Source organism: Helicoverpa zea, chromosome 18 (genome assembly GCF_022581195.2).
Source record: "Helicoverpa zea isolate HzStark_Cry1AcR chromosome 18, ilHelZeax1.1, whole genome shotgun sequence".
NCBI classification, from domain to species: Eukaryota; Metazoa; Arthropoda; class Insecta; order Lepidoptera; family Noctuidae; genus Helicoverpa; species Helicoverpa zea.
Genome location: NC_061469.1, coordinates 5,077,401 through 5,102,466, shown reverse-complemented (window position 1 = coordinate 5,102,466; position 25,066 = coordinate 5,077,401). Strand labels below are relative to the sequence as shown.

The 25,066-nt window shown below is 35.1% G+C and overlaps 1 protein-coding gene across 3 annotated transcripts in view; it reads right to left on the bottom strand.

Annotated features, from left to right (window-relative positions):
- LOC124638940 (dual 3',5'-cyclic-AMP and -GMP phosphodiesterase 11) overlaps positions 1 to 25,066 on the bottom strand; it is a 201,683-nt gene that overhangs the window by 160,018 nt on the left and 16,599 nt on the right. For all 3 annotated transcript variants that reach the window (XM_047176110.1, XM_047176113.1, XM_047176115.1), the window contains exon 2: positions 3,396 to 3,476. In XM_047176110.1, coding sequence (XP_047032066.1) covers positions 3,396 to 3,411 — 16 coding nt within the window. In that variant the 5' untranslated portion in view covers positions 3,412 to 3,476. The remainder of the gene's footprint in view (positions 1 to 3,395; positions 3,477 to 25,066) is intronic.

Below are 25,066 nucleotides of genomic sequence, written 5' to 3'. Positions count from 1 at the left end.
TTCCTGCACTAGCGTGGAAAATTGTCTATTGCATGCCTCTAAACAGTGCGATAAGAGTGTATTGAGAAACACATTCTTCTTCTTCTTTCTCCTGCCCTGTTCCCAATTTTACTTGGCGTCGGCGCAATATGTCATTTTCTTCCATTTTCCCCTGTCACTCGTCATACTGACACTCACGCATGCATTGCAAGCCGGACACATAACTTAATATGGCATCATAATACTTTATTTGGTAATAAGCCTACATTTTATGGCAATCACAGTGACTTATTTAGGCAAAAATAATACATTAATTTGGTCGTCAAGAGTTGGTGATCATTTACTAAATTTGGTGGTCGAATACAATTTAAAGTGAAGTCGTGACTAAAATAGCTGGTACTATTACATTTTTAGACTTTATTTTTCTGGTGTTCAGTAGATATTTCTGGTTGCAAAACTTAGGGTATCAAAGCATTTTATGGTGGTCATTATATTTGTTCCCGTTTTTATTAAACTGTCTCTTCCAAGCATTATCCTAACATCCCATTAAAATTGATTCACCTTATAAATTGAAAAGATTAAATTATAGTAATTGTTCCAGTACCCTTTTTTGTTTTTTTTTTTTTCATGAAATATTTTTACAGCTTATTTTTCAGTCCCGCTTTCACGGCCAAATCTTCCGCATCGTTAAATATAAGGCACTCGCTCGCCCTATGAAAAATCTTGCTACTATTTAAAAATTAAACCTGCGCAGTGTACAGGAAACTTTAGCGTTGGAATTAAAAATGAATTTCAATTTCAGCTTGTACAAATAATTCAAGTGACTTATAATATGAAGTGTTGGAACGACTAGTAATTATATTGCAATGCAGTCGAAGGTTTTCTCGACATTTTTCAAAATAAATAATATAAAAGAGTAAATAAGAGTCAGTCTTGCTCGTGAAGGACGTTCAAACCGTGTCATATATTATGGTAATATTCTGGAGATCGTATTGGACTAAAAGTGTTAGTATACCTGGTCACTCTACACGAATTAGGAATATCGAAAACATACCAGATGACGTAAAAGGAAAATTACTATCACGCAATGGTTTCTAGTATTGCCACATAATGACCTCGGGGAAAACTTCACCGGCACTCAAATATAATTACGAGATGTTATCTTCAAGATAGAAGACCATTTACATTTATTAGGGATTAAAAGGGTACGTTTATGTCGGGCGAATGGCAATTAATAACACCATCAGTTTGACTAGTTTACCCTGTTGATTGCTAGTTGCTTATACAAACGTAATGAACAAACAAATACGTTTGTGTGATAATAATTGGCTGGGTAATAGCAGCTATCTTTAGTTTAGGGAGACATCGCATGTGACCGTTTTGGATACACTCACATGATTCAACAAAATGGCTCAGTCAACAATTTATTTTACACCTTTACTTACAAATGTTCATAAGCGATTCAATCCCAATTATCACTAATTTTCATCGTCAAATCTTGATGCCTAACGTTATTCTAATTCGCGTATTTGTATACCAAAATAATAGAGCAATGACGAAAACCGAATTAAATGTGAAGGAAGCACGGTGTATCAGTTACAGTAAATTAATTATGAACATCTAATGATAGCACTAAGTCGGATCTCGCCAACACGTGGAAGATGCTACAATGATTCACAACCCGATGGGTTATGAATGATATGAGACTTTAACGCTCCAATAGATAGACGTTACCACACACATAGTTCACATTAAACTATGGCAATAACTCAAGTTTTCTAGTCTCACAATAAACATATTTACAGCATCTCTCAGATGCATTCTCAGTCATCAAATCGCATAATAATCCTCTACGATAAATAAAGGATTTTATGAATCATGAAACAGTTCTCGAGGAAATCGTTTGTGGGTTTTATGGGCATATTTATCACATCATCGTTTCACAGGAATCGTAAAATGAATCAGTTTTACAACATGGGAAAGGTTAAAATAATGGTTGTAAAAGAAAATTGTAAATTTTCCGTCGTTTCGTATGGATACGATGCCATTTATCTCAGTTCGCATCTAAAGTGTCAGTGACATTGTTTAGATAACACATTCAGATTTTCGACGAGTGGCCCGGTGCGCGAAAATGGTACGTCAAAATGCTACCAGGTCTCCATGCAAGCAAATGATTGAAAAGGCTAACAAACTGAAGCTACTAGATTCTCATAAACCTGACTAATAACGGCGATGATAGGACGCGAGGGATTAATCTTCATTAAATTCGAAAACAGATGAGAAATCGTCCGTATACGTGGATATATGCAACATGCACATTAGCTACGTAGGCCGAGCTATGCAGCGTATGATTCATCTTGCTGCCAAGATTCATTAAATTAGTTCAGGTGTTTGGCCTACAGAGTAACGAACATAAACAACATTTTAACGACTGATATTTTTGTAACTGTGACTGTTTATTTTCACTCCATGTTCGGCTCTCTGATATTCTTATACAAGTGGGTCTTCAATATTTACCAGTTCCTTTCATTTGATACATCGATATAGTAAATGTTGCCAAGGAAATAGGCCAACAGAGATTTATCATTGACGCGATCATGAAATATTGTACTGTAATAATCTAACATAACATTCATATTGTAGTCGTAAAGGTTTTATCGCTTTTGGAATGTTATTTATAAGAATGCATTTTAAAGTATTTATCGCTTCTTATTTAGAGCGTTTCTTATGGTTCTTTGAATTCTAAGTGCGCTATGAATGGTTCTCGCAAGTACAAATTTTCGTTCATTGATCAAGTAAAAAAATAATGAATCGTGTTTATTGCTTTCAATATTTAAGTCAGATTACTGTTTCTGTTTTTATCCTTTCATTAAATATTCATGAATTAAATTTTACAGGAATCAACTATCAGATTTTTCAAAAGTAGGTTTTTATACTAATCTATTAAGAATTCTTCATGTTTTAAGAAATCTTCATGTTTCAAGAATTCTTCATGTTTTAAGAAATCTTTCCTTTTAGTAAAATGATGTAAAAAGGAGCTCGGTAATTGTGTTACAAAAAGAGTGATGATTATAAATGTTGATGGATGGTAAGGAGGTCCGAAGAAAAGATGGATGGATAGAGCGAGGGGCAATAATAAGCAAATGGAAGGGAATGATCAAGTAGGGAAAATGTTAGAAAAAACATATGGTGATGAAGATAATGTTTTTTTTTTTTTTTGACTTGTCACTAGTCCTTGTAGCCTTCTGACTTGAAGTCCGTCAAGGGCCTCATATTGTGCATGTAGATCACTGTCTCAATATAAAATGTCCACTGTTGAACATATAGGCCTATAAGCCTCTTAGTTCTGCATAATTGTATTAATTAGTGATTGTTTTATTTCTATTACTATGAAGGTGAAGCAGTAATAGTTTTACCTGGCTTTCTCCGCATTCGCCACTGCACCGGCGGCGGCGCCGGGCTGCCCGAGCCCGACGATGCCAGCTTGAAGCCGTCACCTGCAAAGAAACACGACAATTTTCATTTGAACTCATGAAGAAGTTTTAGGGTGCAGTAGAAAAGAACTGTGAAAAACTTCCAAATATTATAAGTCCAAAAAAGGTAACAATTTTCAATGAATAAACGCCTAAAACAAATGTATGTAATTCGTATATATGTACACGAAAACCCAGTAAAAGTCATAATGTAGTCTAGTCTAGATAGATTGTTCCTTGAGGTGAGGTGTGAAGCCGAGGGAAACAGCTTATTCAGAATATTAAAACATGTTACCAGAATTTATGTCAGCGGTAAGATATACATTACTCTCTCTAAATAGAACTATAAAAGACAAAGGAGTCATAAATCATCTTGGAGAAAGAGCTGTAGAATATTAACTAACATTTTCATGTAACGACATCTATGGTCGACCGGGAAAACTAAGTAAGCGTCGTAGTGACGCAGATTTGGCGATGAACAGCTGAATTTGTTCCGAGGTTGGCTGCCCACGCTTGCAAGAAGTAATCTATGAGCCCGCTAGATGGCGTGCGACGTATCTATCGGAGAAGTGTAAGAAAACTTTTTTAGCCCTTCGAAAATACCAACAACATCATCAGATAGGTATTTATAAAATGAATGGTATTTATAGATAAAACAATGATTTTCTGGTTTTCATTCACAAATTAATGTCTTGAATTCTGAGTTTGTATCCTTGAGGATATGACGTAAACACGAAAAACCTGTAACGAGCCTTTTACGCACCTAAACATAAAACGTGTTTTGAATAAAAAACCGGGAAAATCACTTACAGCTGAACATAAAATGAAAAACATTAAGTCATAAAAATGGCGACGGAAAATTCGTATACAATCATTTTGATGATTAGAGGCATAAAATGGAAGACCGCTTTATAATAAATTCGATACAGTGAAACGCTTTTAATAGCTCGATAGACTGTAAACATACGGTGAATTTGAAATTCTAATAGGCTTTGCTGGCTTTAGACCACTTTTAGCAGGAGCCTTTTGAAACGGAGTTATCTGGAACAAGTAACACTGGGCTTGCATTTACTGTTAGATCCATTTCTTTTTACCTTTCTCATCGCATATGGCTTTAAACTATCGAAGTTAAAATCACAATAAATTCATGAATGAACTGGGAAGAACCGGAATGCTGTTTGCTGTCAGGAAGTCTTTAGTTTACAGCTACTATTTATAAACCAGTTAGAGTAAAAGAATGAAATATGTATTTTAAACTGTAAAAATATTGTATCATATTCATACTGAATAACTTCTCAAATTCAGATGGTTTTATACCAGCTTCATAGTTCAAAATGAGACAACTATTTCAATAACGTATGATGTAGTCTACTTAACACGACTTCAATCCTCGATCTAACTAAACAAAACTTTATGTGTAACCAGTAAATAGAAATGTGACGTCATTTTGTCGGGAATATAGAAAACCAATTTGCTACAAAGCCTGATGACATCAGAATTGACAAACACTATTCATATGGCCACTGCAATTAACTGATAGTTATCGTTACATTTTTGGATATGTAGTTACTTCTGGTTACTCGTTATTACGGCCCATTCAGTCTTAATACCGTTATCTGATGGAATCGAGGACAGACGTTTTTGATGATATTGTATTCTATTTATATTTATGGCAAGCTTTTGATGAAATTGCTTCGTTCTTAATTAAGTGTCACGAAGCATTACATTTTGTGACACTTCATTTGTTGCTCGACCAGTTATTTAAAAGAGAGAGGACATTATATTTTTTGCAATAAAAGCCTCGTCTTATCTTTGTTTTAGCATAAATTGTTATTTAAGCATTTAAACGGCAATGATTTCAGAGAATTATGCGCCCATTAAGATTATACTTTACATAAAGTTTTGCGAAACTGTTAAGTTTAATATGTATAAACGGTTCTGGCGTTGTTTCATAAAGTATTCAACAATTTACCACGAAATGTGGCGTTGAAAATTGCAAAAGTTTCCACACGAACAAAAACATGGCATTCATTTCGTACAATGATAATTCCCTAAAATGTCTCATTTTGGTGTAGAGTTACGCCACATTTTTGCTCAAATTCGCACCCACTGGGGTTTAGCGATAAATGTTGAAAGGTTCTAAGCTTATTAAAGGGAAATTTTGCCAATCGCAAGCCAGTATCTGTTGGCCTCACATTTCGGTACTTTTTTTGTAATCCACGTAAAAGCATGGCCCCGATAATTGCGTTAAGTCGAGCATAATAAGGGCCTAACCGTAGATTAAACGCGGATTATATAAGTGATGTCGGACATCCGTCTGTGGGAGGAGTGATACGGGGGTCCATTAATTGGGGCACTGCGAATAATTACGGGTGAAATGTTATTAACAAGACCCGGAGAGCACTCAAATTTTTGATTAAGTTCTTAATTGAATGTTGGTTTTTCCCTACTCCTTAAGAAAATTGAAACTTGATGTCGAAAATAGTTTTTCTGTCACATCGTAAGATGGACTGCCCATGAACAGAATTTTTATCAAGATTTTGCTACGGAACTCACTTAATTATTTGTAATTATATTATTCAGGATGTGCCAGGGAATAAAGTCAGCAGCATACCATAACCTTTATTTTACTGCAGTTAAATGAAAACAGGTTATATGAGCTTGGCAATGCAATAACCAGTGTACACAAACAAATTAAAGGCACACAGTTTTAATTACACAAACGAGATACAATATTAATTACTTCGGTCCATTTTAATTTCAGTTGCGCAGTATGGAGTTTAGGCTTGTTTGTAGGAAAATTAATTTTATAAGAATACTTTTTTATTAAAACAGTAAATAAAAAGAAAACTAAGTTATTATATTTACTACTGTACCTCCTAGACTTAATACATAGATATAATTCTTACATAAGTACAAATCTATCCTATTTAGTTATGTGCTTATTTTTTCGTGATTTAGGTTCATATGTCAATGAAAGTGGAGGTCAGTCCACTCCAAAACTAGGAGCCAAACTGGTGATAGAAAATTCTCTTTAAAGTAAAACTGTTTTAAACTGCTCCTAGAGACCATTTGGTCGATAAAGCTCGTTAATTTTGATACGTAACTGTAAGTGCATAGACGGAGGGTCAGTTGCAATCCCTATCAATGCGATTCCGACTATTAAATCGATACGTGTCTGCGAAAGGGTGATGTCAGTGGAGGCTGAATGGACATTAGGCGGAAAATTTTGTCAGTGAAAAATGGACCTTATGATATGAGTAATCTCATTCTGAATAAAAAAAACCTACGTGGTGTTGATTTTTAAAGTAAAAAGATTTTGTAAAACTAGTGTTCCCTATGCAAAAGTCGATATGGATAGAAATAATCTAAATAGTGAGGTGATGGCAGATAGAAGAGTATAGAATGAATAGCATATTGCATAGGGGAGACGTTTAAATTTACACTGTAAATATACAGATGTAGGTAGTTAGTGTGGTTGTTTGGGAATCGATCACAAAAATGTTATACCAATAAAAATCCATATTCTTTGTGGGCTCTATTTCAACCAGTTACGAGAAGCAAGTCAAAGAAAATTTAATAATAAGGCTTTTAAGAGCAACTAAGCCATTTTCATATTTTTTTCGAATAGTTATTGTACAAAACAGTAATTTATTTTTGTATAACATTGATATCATATTTTTTCCTCTTAAATAACAAGAGCAGTAAATTACACAAAACTTGAATACAGCCTTCCATTCAAAAGCCAGAAGCCCCGAACATCTGTAAAACAACATCAACGCTAACTCTAATCAGGTTAAGTACTCGGAACTTCACTAAGTTCATTAGACTCACCGAAACTGTTTTTTGAACTCTTCCGTTAATTACGAAGTTAGTTTCAAAGCAAACTGTTGGACCCTGGAAATTCTAAATTCTAAAACAACTGCTTTATCAACGAACTCGTAATTTATTTCTTTGTGGTCATTAAATTCGACGTCTATTTTCTATTTTTGCCGCGTTTTAATGAACTTCAATTTTCATTGCGGATTTGTGAAATGTCAAACAAAGGAGTTTGTTAACTTCTGGCGTGAATTTTCTGGCGTGTGGCGATAGTCAGTCAGGTCCCTTAGGACTCGAGATTTGAATTCAAAATATGTACATTGTTTCCGTTTTGTTTAAAACATAGAAAAGAATAATATGAAAGAAACGATAAGTACTGCCATTGAATGTGTGTTTGATGGGGGACAGAATGACGGATAGTAAAAAGGTAAAGATGAAAGGGACAGTAAATACAGCTAGCGAAACGAATTTTCGGATTCTTTATATTATGAATTCCTATGAAACCTAGCGCACTTGCGATTCCTTCGCCATAGTCAATTCTGGTAGGTGTGATTTCACCATAAAAGGTTTGTCGAAAAACAATGAAAATGGCGACTCTGCGCCATGTGCCAGGCAGGTGTAATTTTACTTGCTTTACCATGCGTGTTCACGACATGAAACAAGTTAAATTTTATAACAAGCGTGCAATATTCCGAAATGTAACTAAGTAGGAAAACAATTAAACGATAATGTATACAGTTTCATAGTACCAATGACCACCTATTTCAATATATTTTCAAGAATTGAATATTATTATTTATGATAGACAGAGACATTTCAAACAATAAGCAGTAGGTAGGTACAGACAACACTATTGTTATAACTTTAATAAGTAGGTATTTGGTAACAATTTATTCCCTCCCGATAATTTCGAAAATGAAATACAAGATACATAACATCAACAGAAATAACAAAGAAAATGTCGTCTTGAATTTCAGAGACAATTCTAAACAAAATTATTCAGCGAAACTTCTCAACTGTAAATTATACAACGTCTTTATTTTCATTAACAATCAATTTACTAGCCCGTTTCCATTTTTCATTGAAGTCGATTGAATTACCCTGCCCTCTTAGAGCATTCAACCAACTGGAGCCGTCAGAAGCATAAATCTCTACAAGTTGTAAAACACAATCATACACTTGACGCACACATGAACAAGGAGTCTGAGCGACTCTCGTACCCTTGGCAAAGGAGAAGGCACAGCAAAGGCATCTCCGGTAGGTTAAGATCTCTAACCCCACGCAAGTCAGACATTTCCTCCAACTTGTAAACTTACGACAATGTCATTTATTTACCGAATACTTGAGCAATTCCGACATCGGGACAGACGACGAACGGGAAATTAAACGGGACGCAAATGTGAACACAGCGAATTGGCGGGAAACTGGCAAAATATTTGTTTTGCTCTGGCAACCCGGGCAGTTCGGGGTGACTGGGAAATCGGAATGCTCTCGACAGTTGACGTTTTAGTTTTTTGTGATTGGTCGTTTGTCCACTCTGTAGAATGCAGAACGTATTTTTTGCAGTTTGCCTTGTGGCGTTAAAAGGGTTAACTAAAAGAAGCGATCTTTAAACGAATTACAGACTTATGAATGTAGTCTTAAGTCATAATTAAGCAAATATTCCATATTATCACTACTGGAACCGACAAAACAGTTGAATAAACTTACAGTAATTAACAATTGAACGTTACTGTGTTTAATATACTTAATTAATTACAAAAATATGTTTAACTATTCAATAAATGGCGTAATCGCATGGATAAAAAATGTGTCGAATTTGGAAACAATTTTTTTTTATAATTTGTTAAAAAAGCTAGTTACAAAGGAAGATTAGTTAGGAAACGGCTAGCCATATGATTATTTTAAAAAGGCTATTCACAAGCAGAACACACCATTCAACCTCAAAGTTTGAAAGTGACCATACAACAAATCATAATTACACGTAACCGTACTTTCGTTGCCACATTAAAGCAGGGTTAAACCACAGGCTTTCATATTCCCTCCGTATATTGTCCTCAAAATCTCGCCCTGATCCTCATATAGAACCAAGAATATTAGAAAATAAAGGCGAAAAATGTGTGCCGAACATCATCCCACAAACCTTACATTCTGAGAAAACATTGTCTTAAAATAACATGTGTTTGCTTCCGTAACATAAAATGTTCCGACATGTACGGCTAAATTGAAATAGCAAGTATTGCATTATTCATAAGAACCCTATGAATATGTTGTTAGGTAAATTCCGGGCTCCCAACTAAAAACTAACTTAGGACCCGGTTTGAGTTACTTTGCGTTTCGCTTTTTGTTCTTTTCTAATATGAATACTGTACCTTCTAGTTGTACCTACGTATGTACATTTGAATATCAATCAAAGAAAAAAACAATTAACATGTTGGACAGTTTTTTGTGAATTTATCAAAAAATATTTTAGCTGCAGTGCTACCCAATTTATGTAGCAAACAATTCGCAAATTCATCAGTTCGTTAGGAAACCAAACAGTTTAGTTCTGGAAAAGCGTCATATTGAACATGAGCAGCGAAAACTTTTAACAACCCAACTATATAACGAACAATAAATGCTACGCTAGACTAGCTCTAAAACTGATGAATGAAATAGGAGAATTTCCTATTTCAATGTGGGGAACAGTTCAATTAAAACATTCTAAAAGTTACTTTTTAACCCCCGACGCAAAAACGACGGGGTGTTATAAGTTTGACGTGTCTGTGTGTGTGTGTGTGTGTGTATGTGGCATCGTAGCTCCCAAACGGGTGATCCGATTGTAATGCGGTTTTTTTTGTTTGAAAGGAATGTCATTCGGGAGTGTTCTTAGCTATGTTTGGTGGAAATCGGTTCAGGTCTTCAAGGTCATCAGCTCGTTTGTTAGGTGTGATAGGAATGTTACACGCTCAGTTTCCTTGCAAGCATATGTGGGATCTGAAATTTGAAATACTAATGTCTTCTAGAACCACTGAGCTGGTCTGCTGTTAGGACACGAAGATAGGAGACGTAACCCTGAACTGCCTCTTAGTAAACCCATCGAGTTTGGGCTCGTTGAATTTGTCTTGACGAGTTCTCTTCATGTTTCTGATTGACGAGAACCTGATGCTGGAAATGGGATGTGGTGGATGAAACCCTGGAATGCCGGAATGAAACGGATAAACCGATTTATATTTTTGCTGAAAATCTAGAATGACCAAAGGTTAATCTTTGTTGTTTCTCAATCTGTGCAATTCTCCCAGAGCCAGTTTGTCATGAGGATTGTTAAACAGCTTCTTTTGGCCGAGATCGCATATAGCGACCCCATCTTAAAATAAAAGAAATTAAATGAAAGAAGGAAAAATTAAGGAGCTCCTTCAAAAAGCATGAAATAAAATTAAATTATAAATTTAAAAAAACCCCCGACCCAAAAAAAAGCACGCAATTATTATGACAAAAGGTTAAAAACGCTAAACCCTATAAAAAGCAAAAAATAACTTTTATCACTACGTAAGTACCAACTAAAGCATGTCAGACTAAACTAAATTTTGACGTGTCGGGGGACCGCTTTTTACCTTTAAAAATACTTACATAAATCAAATGATACCTACCTAATTACAACATTCGTATAAAAAAAAACACGTATCTAAACAAAATTGTATAAAAGGTTATAAGAAGTATATGTAATGTAGTAGTATATAATTACTTCTAACGTTAGGCTAATAAATTAGAGCGGTCCCCCGACACGACAAAATTTAGTTTAGTCTGACATGCTTTAGTTGGTACTTACGTAGTGATAAAAGTTATTTTTTGCTTTTTATAGGGTTTAGCGTTTTTAACCTTTTGTCATAATAATTGCGTGCTTTTTTTTGGGTCGGGGGTTTTTTTAAATTTATAATGATACCTAAATGATACAAATCACAATGAAGGATTTCACTGCGAAATCGTTTGTCAGGAATGTGATACCAAAAGCTGACCAAAAATGAGTACGAAATTCAAATTTAAACAGTCACAGACTAAAAATTGACGTTCCAAAAAAAGTTTGATGTCGAGAGCTCCACCGCTGCATCGCACTCTACCTCCCGGCTCGCCGCCTCACTCAAATTCATATTTCACGGTTTTAATTAAACCGTACTTTGACGGGAATGTAAGCGTGGCGTACGTGAATAATAGAAATAACTGCGTGCTAGTCTAATACGTATACAAGTTACCAACTGAAGCAATAACACAAATGGAAAATGCAGTCTATTTTCATAGCTTAGTTGATGTTTTAGATGAACCACTTGGCTCACTGTTTTATGAGCTATTGTAATAATGGAGAATAGACGATGCATTATGGACTACTGTAATAAAAAATAAATCTACTTTTTATCAAAGGAAAACCACTCTAACCGCTTTTTTATTATTATTTTTGCTTTTAATAAATTAGATGGCATATAAAAATATACGGTTAAATACGTTGTTCAAAGGCAATTCCAGCCAAATGGTTATTCTAGACACATCGATAAACAGTTAGCAGATAATGGAGGACTCCGGAATATTAGCATAGAGCAGCTAAAATAAACATAAAAAGTGATAGCAGTATCTACTACCGGATGCAATATGCATGAAGATATGAACTATGAAGATAGCGTATTATTGCTTTTAGACATGAGTTAACATTGTAATTGCAGATAAAATGGCACACCTTCTACTAGACAGCGCATCCTTCAAGTTACACGAGTTACTCAGCACGAGTTCTTGAAAAACAGTTTTATTATTAGAGGAAAGCGCCTTATCGGACTATTAATTGCTCATGATCTATGTACTTTATGAACGTTCATTTTCTGTTGATTACATCGATGTGTGCCACTCGCTGATTGGAGCAAAGAAGGCATCTTTTGTCTTCATTGTTTCCCAATACTGGAAGATGTTGAATATTCAATGGAAATCGCGGCGTGACCTGATGATAATGCTAGCCTGCACAATGTAGACCTACGTATAACCAGCCACAATGATTCGGAAGTTGCGCACATCACATTCAAATAGATCTCGGTTTTAAAACGTCATTGGTTTGTTTAATCTTTTATTTGTTGAGAGTCAACATGTAAACAAAGTTCTTGGAAGCAATTGCGTGAATGAAAATTGTTTGTGTAATAATTTGCTTTATTGAACAGGATTTCAGTTGAAAAGGCTTTGTTTTTAAACAAATAATCTTGAATGTTTTTAAAGCAAACAGAGATTTTGGTTCAACGCAGTTCCAGCTAGCTACAAAATATCTGCTTAAACTATAGGTAATATGCTTAAAAACTTGAAATATGCTTTAGTTGTTTATATGTGAAATGTCGGAGAAAAATACTGGACAATAAATATCTTCATTATAGATTGCTATAATTTTTCCTACACGCTTCCGGAGAAGTTAAAAGTCATCATTATCATTTATTTACTTTTAGAATAAAAGAAGAACAAAACAGCATCTGTCTGCCTTAACTGTTGAGGTAGAAATTAAGAGAAATGGTCGGTTTTTTCCACTCAAAACGGTTGGCGTCCCAACATGTTTGCCTTTGAGCCTTAGGGATTATTTTGATCCCAAAAACTTTGTGAGGCTTTTTTCTTGACTGAATAGGAAAAAGCACAAAAGAAAACTGAGCCACCTGTAATCCTCCGTGGAAGATTTGGAAAAAGGTGAGCCTATATGTGGTATTATAATTATCTATACTCTTAATTTCATTCATATAGGTACCTAACGATGTGAATGTAAGCGAACTTCTCTACAAATTGGCATATAGTAAACCGATGGGAATTCCCGTTAAGTTTTTTCTGAAATAAGAATAAAATCCGATCTTTTTATCGTCAATGTCAACATAATTTTCCATTACAGTCTTTTAGTGGAATTGGGTCAGACTGAACAGAGCGATTCTAAGTAAGTTCCTGAAGAATAGTTTCAGGCGCTAACTTCTCCGAACACTTATCACTAGCAACTGTGTGCTAAGTCAGACAAGTTCAGACGTAATGTAATGAAACAGATACTGAAAACTGTAATCAGTTCAACTAGTTTCAATTAATTGACTTTTGATAAGCACAAAAACTTTTTAACGTGAGGTCTAACATCTGATGAATTCATTTTTGAAGTTAACATGCCTGTGATATGGTACCTGCAATTTGCAGCGCAAACCTGAAAAATTACTCCATTTTCCAGCTACAATATTTTGATTGAGAACAAATATTTACCCGTATACGTAAACGCTTTTGTCAACACCAGCAAACACCAAAACGAATTCACACCATCCATTCATGCAGATTCACTAATTAGAAGCAATTGCAAACATAAATCTATGCGTACCAATTAAAAAACAAACAGCAGTAATTGAAAGCCATAACGACCTCTTTGAGAAGCAAGTCTATTGGACTATAAAAAGGCGTGATATAGCGGTCAATAAAACGGAAGAGGAATATCGGGTCATTACCTAGCAATAGATAGTGAGATACAGCTGGGCAATTTGCCGACGGCGCGGGCAGCCGAATGAAATTGTGCATCTGCACAAAATCGCTTTTACACCGGCAACGGCCCGTATTTTCTTTTCCCCTTTGTAAATGTTGAAGGCGCAATCTGAATGAGATTTAATTAGAAGTTTGTCCTATGGTTTTACTGTTATCATTTAAAGACAAAGAAAGAGGTAATTTGACGATCGGGTCATACATTTCTTTTATTGCAACCTTTAAAATTGGATGATCTGGTTTAGTTTACAGTTGCAAGTACAGAGAAGGAACCATGACTGTTAACACTCTTACAATTTTTTTCACTCAAAATTTGGCAACAAACTATTTAAATTGGCAGCAACCAAAACAAAAGATCAATTCTTACACATTCATAAAAAGAATAAGTACTGTAGTTAAGTACCTATACATTTACCACAAAAGAATAATGGATCGATTCAGCTTAAAGAAACCTTTTTAATAGCTTAGGGGGTATAGGATCTCAGTTTTCAGATAGGGTAAGTTCTGGATAAAGCGCCAACATTGATACCGGCCAGTCCCTTTCTTGTTTCTCTAATAGAAACCAATATTAATGACTAACGATTCTAGTACTTTCTACCCATACCCTTTAGCAGATAAAGTTTATCCAGATAATTTGGTTCAAAGATAGAATGAAAGGCCATTACACTCCTTACATTATATATATCGAGATCTTCCATAATTGGCTACCAAAGGTCAGATGACGGTCCTTCTAAAGGGTAGCCAATGAACCCTAGTTTTTATATTCGTTTAAGGAAATAGAATACAAATGTATATCTCGTGTAACCTGATCATTACTGTTTACAATGTCTTGTCCTAGATTAGAGCGACGAAACAATTCTCCTCTGACCTAAATAAAGAATTCGTTGTGACAACTTAAGTCAGTCGATTCTACCCAGTTCTTAATTAACTGATAGTTATTTATACAAATTCGTTTAGCGTGGCTTGGTACGTTTCCGGGCTAGAATTCAGTGCAATATGGATATCATGCACAATTGTCGATTAATTTGAATTATATAGCACAAAAAAAAATGGTGCTAAATGAAAGCCGTAAAAGCCGTAGGTGTAGTATCCCTCTGTTATGCTTCCATAGTAATTGCAAAATTGTAATGAATATGCCATGGACAATACCATTATGATATTCATTTAATAGGTACACGGTTAAGTAATAGTAGTGTTCTTCGCATGATACAGAAGTTCTACAGAACTACACAACGAAATGAGAAGCTTTGACATAAATAAGCAGCTACAAACTTTGAGAAATACATCTTGTCAATATTCCTTTAAGAATTCAGCTGTCGTCAAGTCTCTGGCTGAATGCAAATAAGGATACTTTCAAGTAAAAACATCAGTCTTGCTCTTCACATTTTCGCTGTTCTCATAATGTTTTACTACATAATGAAAGAACGAACAAGGAAAAGCATTTTATCTCCATTTACCAGGCGTACGCTGATGCTTTTTTGTGACAGGCATATTATCATTTGGCGCCAAATAGCCGTTTAAATATTTAAATTCAAATATGGAAAGCTCTTATGTGTTCCATATGATAACGGAGCTATAATGAGCTTTAAGAAGCACAAGATCAAATGAATTAAAAAACGAAAATGCTTTGCTGATCATATTGCGGATTACTCAATTAATATTATACATAATTGGATTCATAGATTGCCATGTTAATCGCATAATCTACAGCCTTGCTGAGGTCGTCTTTGATGCAGTTGATTGAGCACTAAGGGCACTCGAGCAGAAATGATCTGAAATCAGTGTGATTAGATTCTATAACTATATAGATTAAATACCAAATTCAAAATCGCAATTCGCAATATTTTGAGAATGGAAGCTATTTATTATGGAATACTATTTTCTCCATAAAATGTAATTAAATCTAGACAGAGCAATTTTAAGTAAAATATTAGGCAATGTCGCGTAAAACTGAAACCTGACAAGTTCATAAAAGCTGAACGGATTATGATCCACTTTAGGTATTAAGATTACCGTTTTTTATTCTTTTATATTGCTTTCACTGCAAGCAGTTTAATTACCTATATTGTAAGCCTTATTGCGATGTTCGTAATTTATTAAATTAGTGTGATGGACAGTTTGATTCGTCCGGGACTAAGCCACAGCAAGTCGTTTGCACGAGTCCTAAACGCGTGCAAAAATTACTTCTTCACATAAACACAATAGCGATACTAATAACACACGAGTAGGAATTTACACAGCATTTAACACTCGAATTTGTTAGTTTATCTTATTCTTATTCAACTGTTAATAAAACATTTGTTCCTTAAGAAAGTTATTTTAGTAACGCCGAATCATTTGAAACAAAGTTTATCTACGTAAAAATTATTATGTTTTGTCTTGGCAGCAAATCTATCTTGGCTTCAATATTTGACGATAAGATTTGAATTTCAACCAGTAATGGCAGATACCATCTCAAGTAGCAGATTTCGTCTTAGCAATTTACTTGACTTTATCAAGATAATGGGATTAGATTTGGACATTAATTCGAAAGGCCTAAATGGTTTTGGAAACAAAGGGGACGCAATAAATGAAGGATTAGCAAAACACGGAATCGTTAAAATATCTAATTATTAATCGACGGGCGGATGATTTTCCTTCCCTTGAGTTAAAGATACGAATCCGAGTCTTCAAAATTAATTTCATTTCAAAGAGAGATCTGGTAGTCTGGATAGGAGAGCAACTACGTTTTAGACACTTGAAGATCTTCAAATTAAATATTATGAAAACAATCATTTTTGTTTTTGTCAATTTCTCTTTCTAGGTAAGTACTTAGGTACATATTTTATGTGTGTTTCATCTATCTTGCCATTTTCGTTTCTTGAAACATGACCATAGAGACCATTTGACCATGACCTTAAAAGATGACTAGACGAATGCAAATTTTTCGCTCATAAACATTACACTGCAATATAAACACGTATTGTTCTAAATTCTCTTCATAATGACCAATTTATCATTATGCTTAGCGCGGCTGACGTTGTAATCAGGCATCCAGGGAATTATAGGAAGACAGATTGCGAAACAAATTGGATTTACTTTGTATTCGGTAATAATGATTAGATACAAAATTGCAGTTATCATGAAGGTATGTATGTAATTCCTGAGAGATACAAACAATCAGGTGATAGGTACAATAAATATTACAAGGTACGAAAATGTTAAGAATTTAGAGACAATATTTTGGGTTAAAAAACTATATGCGTCTGAGAAACTTCTATTCTGGAAGTCAGTTAAAAAGAGCAAGGCCACAAGTTGAGCGCACTCTATCTATATTTGCAATTTAAAAGTTTGAACAGAACAGAACATTTGTAGCAAGAACACACGTGTATGAAAATATTAAGAAAACTACGCCAATGCACGACCGGTCGGGCAGCGAATCGAAATGACGATAATCAGAATTTACAAGTCACGTTTAACGTTGAATAGGTATAAGTAGTAAGTACATTGTACAGGCAATATTTTTTATCTACAGCAAGTAGGTAATATTGGCCAACATACATATTAAATGCAGGAAGATATAACAGATACTAAACTAGTCCGTGGTTACCCCCTTGTTCATGCTCCTTGTCAGGTCAGAAGGTATCTGGTTTAACCCGGTCGCAAAAAGAGGGGCGTAATAAGTTTGAAAGTTACGTGTATGAACCGGTGGTTTTCAGAGACTTCTTGAAGTTTTTGAGACTTTTAGACTTTTTGTAAACAGCAGCGATAGAGATCTCATACAAAATACCTGCCTGTGTTCTTTCCTACAAAAGTGGAGTTTGTCCGTAACCCACCATACCCAAGCCATATTTCCTTAATCCGTATATTCATACAAAGAACTAATAAGTTACTATTTACCTATCCATGACATGGTTTATCCAAGGTCAAAATTATGTCAGCACAAATAAAAAAGCCTTCTATGACGTCAATCAGTTACCAGACAACATTATTGTGGTAACCGAATATTATTGGTGGAAAACCAATGGTTTCGATGGACATTCACTAACATTTATGATTATTTTTTGAGGCGAATCTTTCCTCTTGGAATAGATTGCATGCTATCAACAGGCTAGTAGGTATGCGATTAAAAAAAATATACTTATATCAAGACTAGGATGAGATTAAAAAAATAATCAAGACCAATGTTCAATGCACTTCTGGTAGATTATCGGAAATCGTATCCTGCACTGCGAGTGCTACACACTAATTGATGACAAATAAAGGCATAACGTTATCAAGGAGTTGCTGCTTAGCTTGCTAGAAGGAATATAGTCAGCAAAAGTATATTTTTCCGTCATTTGATATTTTCCCAATCTCTAAACAAACTAAAATTCTTTATCAACAATCTCATTACGTGTTGTTTTGTAAAAGGGACCATTTACAGCCAGTATTAGTTATCGAGAGCATCGAGCGGTGAATTTCCTACTTTTTGGGTCATTACGCTAAAACGCGATCCTGTCGTACCGACGTCACGCCTGAAGGAGACCGAAGCTGTTAACATTGAGTTTGTGTAAATATACCAAGCAACGGTTTATATGTACAAAGATAATACGTCATTTACATGTACTCTAGTAAATATTGGGTACCCAAAAGGATATTTTTCAGCTTTATATCCGTGATCCATACACCGATCAATTGTTGGCTCATTAACTTAAAAGTTTCTCAAAAGTGCCTTTTGCTTTTATTCCTATCACAAAGTAAATAATGTACGTAATCTAGGTTTCTTGAAATCCGTGACATAGACTCATCTGTACTATAGATAGAAAGTTCGAGACTTCGCATTTCCCCGTTTGCTTTTGTCATTTTGTAATACGAAGCCAAGCATGAAAACACAACACTGACGTCACAACTTCACATGTATTGAAAATACGTCTTCTTCAGAATTTCCTATAACAAACAACGGTAAAGGCAGAACTATGCTCTAATAGCATTATCATTGATTTACAAATGTATGTAGATAGCTCTAATGAATGACGAACTGTTTTGCAAATGTCATTATTATTATAGTAGTAGGCACGTAGCGTGGATTCACGTGATTCAGTCAGTTATAATGTGAAGTTTAAAGTACAGTTTGAGTCACGCCCATTTATCTACGGTTTACTGAAGGATTATGTATGCACACTTGATTACTGCATTTTGTTTACAGGAAAAATACAATGTGTTGTGAACAGTCATGATGCAGAAAGGATATAGGTTATCTCTAAATACTTGGATGGACTGCCAGCAAAAGTGTATTTACAGGGTGGTCGATCATTAGAATTTTCTTCTACAGATTTATTCCATGGCTTTACATTACCAAAGAAAATTAAAATTAATTAAAAGAGGACTCCAATTTAGTAGTTACAACATCAGCATCCAGCGTCTCTAGCTAACTTTATCAGGAGTGTCCTCGATTCGTCTCCCACGCTCCTTGCAATGCACGTCACCACTCAAGGACTCGATTCCGCCAATGACCGCCAGGACCGATGGTCCTTCAACGGATTTTACGCTAAAATCATTCAATGAATTAACCATATAACTCGTACAAATCAATGAGCAAATAAATCAAGAATTATGATGAGTGCCAACACATAGATATGGAACAGGATATGATTAATGAGCGCAGTAAACCATAGTCGTTGATTTTATGCATCCGAAAGCGGCCAAAGATACTAAAGTAGCCACTTCTGAATATGTTCTGTAGCTGGTTTCCACCAGTCTGATCATGCAAGTCAATATTTATAACCGATTATGATCATCCAGCATATCTAATTCTTCCAGAAATTCTATCCAGCTATATATATATATATATATATATATATATATATATATATATATATATATATATTGTCTTCGCTGTCTGCTACACATGAGAAAGTAAGTGTCAGATAAGTTTTGTTGATGTCATTTGTCAGCCAGAATTGAAATAGTTATTAATAGCATTGAATTTCACCCCATGTGAAGCACCAACAAAAGTGTTTGTAACAGGTGTTGTGGTTTTAACCTAAATATGGCTACATGGGATCCTATTTTAGTTTATGACCGTTTTTTACTGTGTAACAGTCATAAAATAATGTGGTAGTATTACGTATTTTGTGGTTACATGACTTATGAAAATATAATGCTATTGTAATTTATGTAAAAATATAACACAGTCTGGATTTAGTTCTCTATAAAATAGTTGCTGTGTACCTAAAGTATATTTTTAATTAAATATCCTTCATCCTTATTCAAATGAACAAATTCAATTCTCTCTAAGCCTCCACTGTATAACTTGAAAATAATTGGAAAATGGTAGATTCTGGATGTTTATGGCTACCTCCCTTCGGTGAAAACATTGTGACATTTTCTTTTGTAAAAATAGTTGAATTTCGCTGAAATATTTTATTTCATTATTGTAAGTGTTGCCATTCGTTTGCTACTAAAACCCCTTCGTGCTTCGGCAAGCACGTTAAGCCGTTAGACCCAACTGTATTGTAAAGTTAGACAAGTCCAAAAGTGTGGCGAAGTAAGTAGGTTTGGGAGGTCAAATTGGCAATAGCTAAATGTAAAATACAAGTATTCAGCTTTATCCTGTTTGACTCTAAGCCAACCCCATTCCCCAATGTTATAGTGTTTGAAGAAGCGACGGACACGGTAATCTAACAATGTCGTTTATCACCTTTTAAACGTTTTCGTGTTTAGTTCGCCTTTGAAACTGGTGATAAAATTAACTTCTGTACATAATGTTTACTAAACAGCGCTACTGATTACGGCTACAGATTGACATGCATTGTGGCTCTGTTCAACATCATGAGTCCCATGTTTTAAATGAGAACAGTATGTATACTTTAGCGTCTCTAAATTTGCTTTAAGCGCAACAAGATTCTACGCCGTTTCGTTAAAAATGAGGCACAAATTACGTTTCTACTAATCACGTCATAAATGTCTTTAGATACCTAAAACAATAGTTTTCTTAATACGTCTGCCCATTGAAAAACAGCTTAAGACCAAACGGACAGCAACTCAAATTTAAATAATAAGCGTAGGATTCCGAATAAATTTCAACCACAAAGCGTTGTGTTTTGAAAAGAATCCATTACTATTCCCCAGACAGACGTTCTCTCCGTAAAGACCAGACTGAAATTCATATAATATGGCATTTAGTAAGCTACCTGGAGGATATAACAAAATGGTATGCAAAACACGATAGCTATTGGATTTACAAAAAGGATAACGTCCCCACGAACCCTCTAAATTGTGATACTAGAAACGAGAGGTAAATGTAGCAAGCGGGATTTTCAAAGTGTATTTGCCAATTACAAAATCTTGTCTGGAAATCATTATACAAGAAGTACTAATCTAATATGCAAACGAAAAAGATAAGGTTTAATGTGAGTGCAAATATTCAATTTCAGAGCTAATGCCGCCAAAGCCTTCGATAAAGTAATTCGATATTTGTATATCATGGTTTTTTGCAGTGTCACACCAGATTCGTTTAAAGTTTTCTCGTTATTATTCGGGTTAGCTAGCTAGGTAGCTCTTCCAACTTTGCCTGACTCCTCTCGGAGTTCGTCATTCCATCTTTCCGGAATTTTCCTGATATAAATTAAACAATATGCAAAATTCCTCTCCAGCTGGAATGCTAACAATCTCATCAGATGACCTAACTGGACGTTAACGAACCAAACGCTGCCTTTGATGACAAATATTATAGTCAGGATTATAAGGAAAAACCCTCAGCCTTTGTTAATGTTTCTTTGCGTTTTAATAAGATTACGTAATCAAGCATAATATGCGAGTTAATCATTGCATCATCATTTTTTAATACGTGACTTTAGGTGTTTCAAACCCAAACGTTTATCGACAATTAAGGTACTTTGAAATAAAAAAATGCCAAATTGCTTACCACTATGCAATAATGCTTTAAAGTAAACGTAACAATACTGAAACAGGGTCCACTCAAGGGAAATCATTCCATAGTGCGTGGGCAGTACAGTATTACCCTTAATTGAAAAACATTCATGACATTTTGTACGGGTTCCTGGCAATAAAACAAGCTATTCTAACTCACAACCCGACCAATCATTAAATCCCTTGACACCGGTATTCCAATTTTCTCAATATGTAAACATCGGCTTTTTGAATAAAACAGGAACAGCCGTGGGAGTTTCAATAAAGATATATTTTGTATGCATGACAGAGCAAAAGCTGCATGACAGAGTGTGAATAGAAAGGGAAAAATGATAATTTTACCGATATCGTAGTGCTCGCGATAGAATGATGCAATTCATTTTAAAGGTGAATTTATGTTTTAATCTCGCTTTGTATCTGTGGTATCGAATTACATAAATAGGATCGATAATATGAGGCATAAGCGTCGTCATCAGCTTGTAGAGTCCGTCATAACACTCAATCTCAATTACTTTCAAATCATCACACACCCAGATACCTAAGCAACCTACCTTAGTGAAACAAATGCTGTGAATTTGTTAGGACAGTCTTTAGTTATTCTTGTCGATTACATCACTGGCCTCAAAACTGTTCCTTGTGGCAGTCCATGAGAAATATGAGTCTTTGTCTAGGAACAGCGGTTTATTAGAAAACGTAGAGAATACTCTAAACTTCCTAGTTTGCTTATTCATGTTACAGTTTGTATCTACGCATGAATTTTCTAACCACGAGAAGAAACAAAATAAGACTTATCTGAATCATGACTTAGCTGATCTCATTAAGAGGTTAAGATAACAGAACAGCCCATTAAGCTTTGTTTGTTAAGATTATACAAATGCCTACACTTTCTATCTGTGTGTGTGTGTGTGTATGTCTAATCTATCCATAATATAGTACTCGTTACTTTTACTCAATGATTGTTAAGTATTAACTGATTTGTTGTTCTTTTATTCAATGATGACAACATTTCAAATACATAAAGATATCTTATATACAACCGTTTCCATAAAGAGTTTTGTAATACTAGTGGTTCTCCCGCGGTTTCACCCGTGTGCCGGGAGAATTTCTTCTTGTACCCGGATAAAATATAGTCTATGTTACAAAGGATTATTGTAGATTTCCAACAGTGAAGGAATTTTTCAAATCGATTTAGTAGACTTAGTTATTTCGGAGTCTTTTTAAAAAAATATATAATAACATCAGTACAGATTAATTCCTAAACTTCTAACAGGCCGTGGGCGGTATCGATAATGCACTTTACAAAATCGAGTCTCCGAGGTCACGTAAAACAAATTGATTTATGGATGAAATACCTAACCCTTCCCAAATATTTAGGGCGACACTGTAATGAAAATCGATACCCTTATTTAGGGCTTACTTATTTCTTGTAAATTCCTTGTTACATCACTTTTATTTCTGGCCTGGAAGCAAAAACAGGTATCATGCTATGTACAAGAAAAAAGGTATTTCAATCCGATACCTATTTCAGTCTTTTCCTCTTATTATATCATTCAACATAATGTTTTACCTACAACATTAAAACAACATAAGTCATTATCAAGAATTTGTAAACCAAAACGAGATTGTAAACCAACTGAGGAGGACGGAAAAATGGAACCAGTGCATATTTTTATTTTGTCTGATCAACTAGAACTGCATATATTTCTGCTTCTCCTGTGTTAACTAATGTTGAAACATGAGCGCAGAAATTGAATACAAATTCGTCACCGCAAATGTCCAGAGTAACCATATTACGGTAAGTAACATTAGAATCATTAATGCCTAGTGTTGTCTGCGGTTGATCAGGCCTTTATTACGTGCCGAAACAACCGCACTGGTGAACATAGGTATGTTCAAGACTGCTCCATTCCCACGAGCCTGCCAGTTTTATTATAGTTTCCGCCTTTCCCTTGAAAGTTGGTGTTTTCATTCGCAACTTTTTCCTAGCTAAATGAAATTGTATTTTCTATGCCATATTTGAGCTCACACAAACTCTTCGTTTTCAAAACACAATCTTGTGTCAAAGTTGTGTTATACCTACACGTTAACAATTCAGCAAATAATGATTAAACTTGTAATCGAGATTTGCACATAGCGTTATCACCCGGAAAAAAATCAAATAATAAATTATGTTATCAAATCGCTCACGCCTACGTATCATAGTAACACCTTGATAAGATTTGAGTACAACTACGAGTGCTGTGTACGATAATCTGACATCGCGATTTAGATAACTGCCTCACCGAAAGTGCGACACGACGTTGACGAAAAGGCTTTATCTAAAAAGCCTTTTTTGCTAATTTGACGTAATCCACCGATTCACAGAACAAACAATGAACTAAGTGGCACGTTAATTAATCTGTCGGTAGCCATTAGCGAGCTAATTGATTTTTGACAGCCCAGCTTACGTTGGAAGAGTTATTGCGTCACTTTACGTCAATTTAATAATATGAGCGATAACTATCTTCAATCGAACCACGACGTTCAGCGCAAAACTACATTTACGACTTGAAGATGAGTCCTTAAATGGTGACATCGGTGACATATATTTGTTCTGAATGTACCCTCAAAAAAAAGGAGGACAAACTACTTAACAAAACCAGTTTCACCCAAAAGGAAATAAGAACCTGTACGGACGAGCGGCGATAAAACAGTACCCTTGTCTCAGGCGGGGCTTTGACGAGGATTGATGTCTGTGGGGTGAGCTGTCTACTGTCCGTCTGAAACACTATATTCCTTACAAAAGAAACAAAAAATAATATCTTACATTTTTACAAGCTTCCGTTCATAAGTTCCATTAACTAAGCGTTTTAATCACAGGTGACAAGATTTAATACCTGCTAATTCAACAAGTGTTTAGTAAGGTTTCGATTTAACGCGAAGTGATTCAGTCTTTGCTAATTGAACTGAAACAAAACCTAAAAGAGGATTATATTAATCCGCATTTGATTTAATGACCTTATTGTACTTAAATATTGCTGTGCTAAGTATTTCACGACTCCTTATTTCAAAACAGTCTGTCCAAACAATTATTTCTGTAAAACTACGTTGCTGTCTGCTCTCTGATAAAATAGGAAACTGTAAGCCCGTATTGCAGCAACATCGAGGCGGATTGACAGGAAGACGGCACTGGGAACCTCCGCAGCGAACCTCCGTTAGTTAGTGGCCGGAAATTAGTCACCGGCGACATCCAATAGATTCCTATATCCCCTGAAATAGATGAAAAGTATTTTTCACGTTAATCCCACGCAACAAGTCGTCGGTAAGCAAACAACTAACCGTAGAAGGTCGACAAAACAAAAAGCGAAGAGGCGGCTAGATGAAAACAAATGTCTGCAGGAAAAAGCCTGGGATCACTTAAACTATTT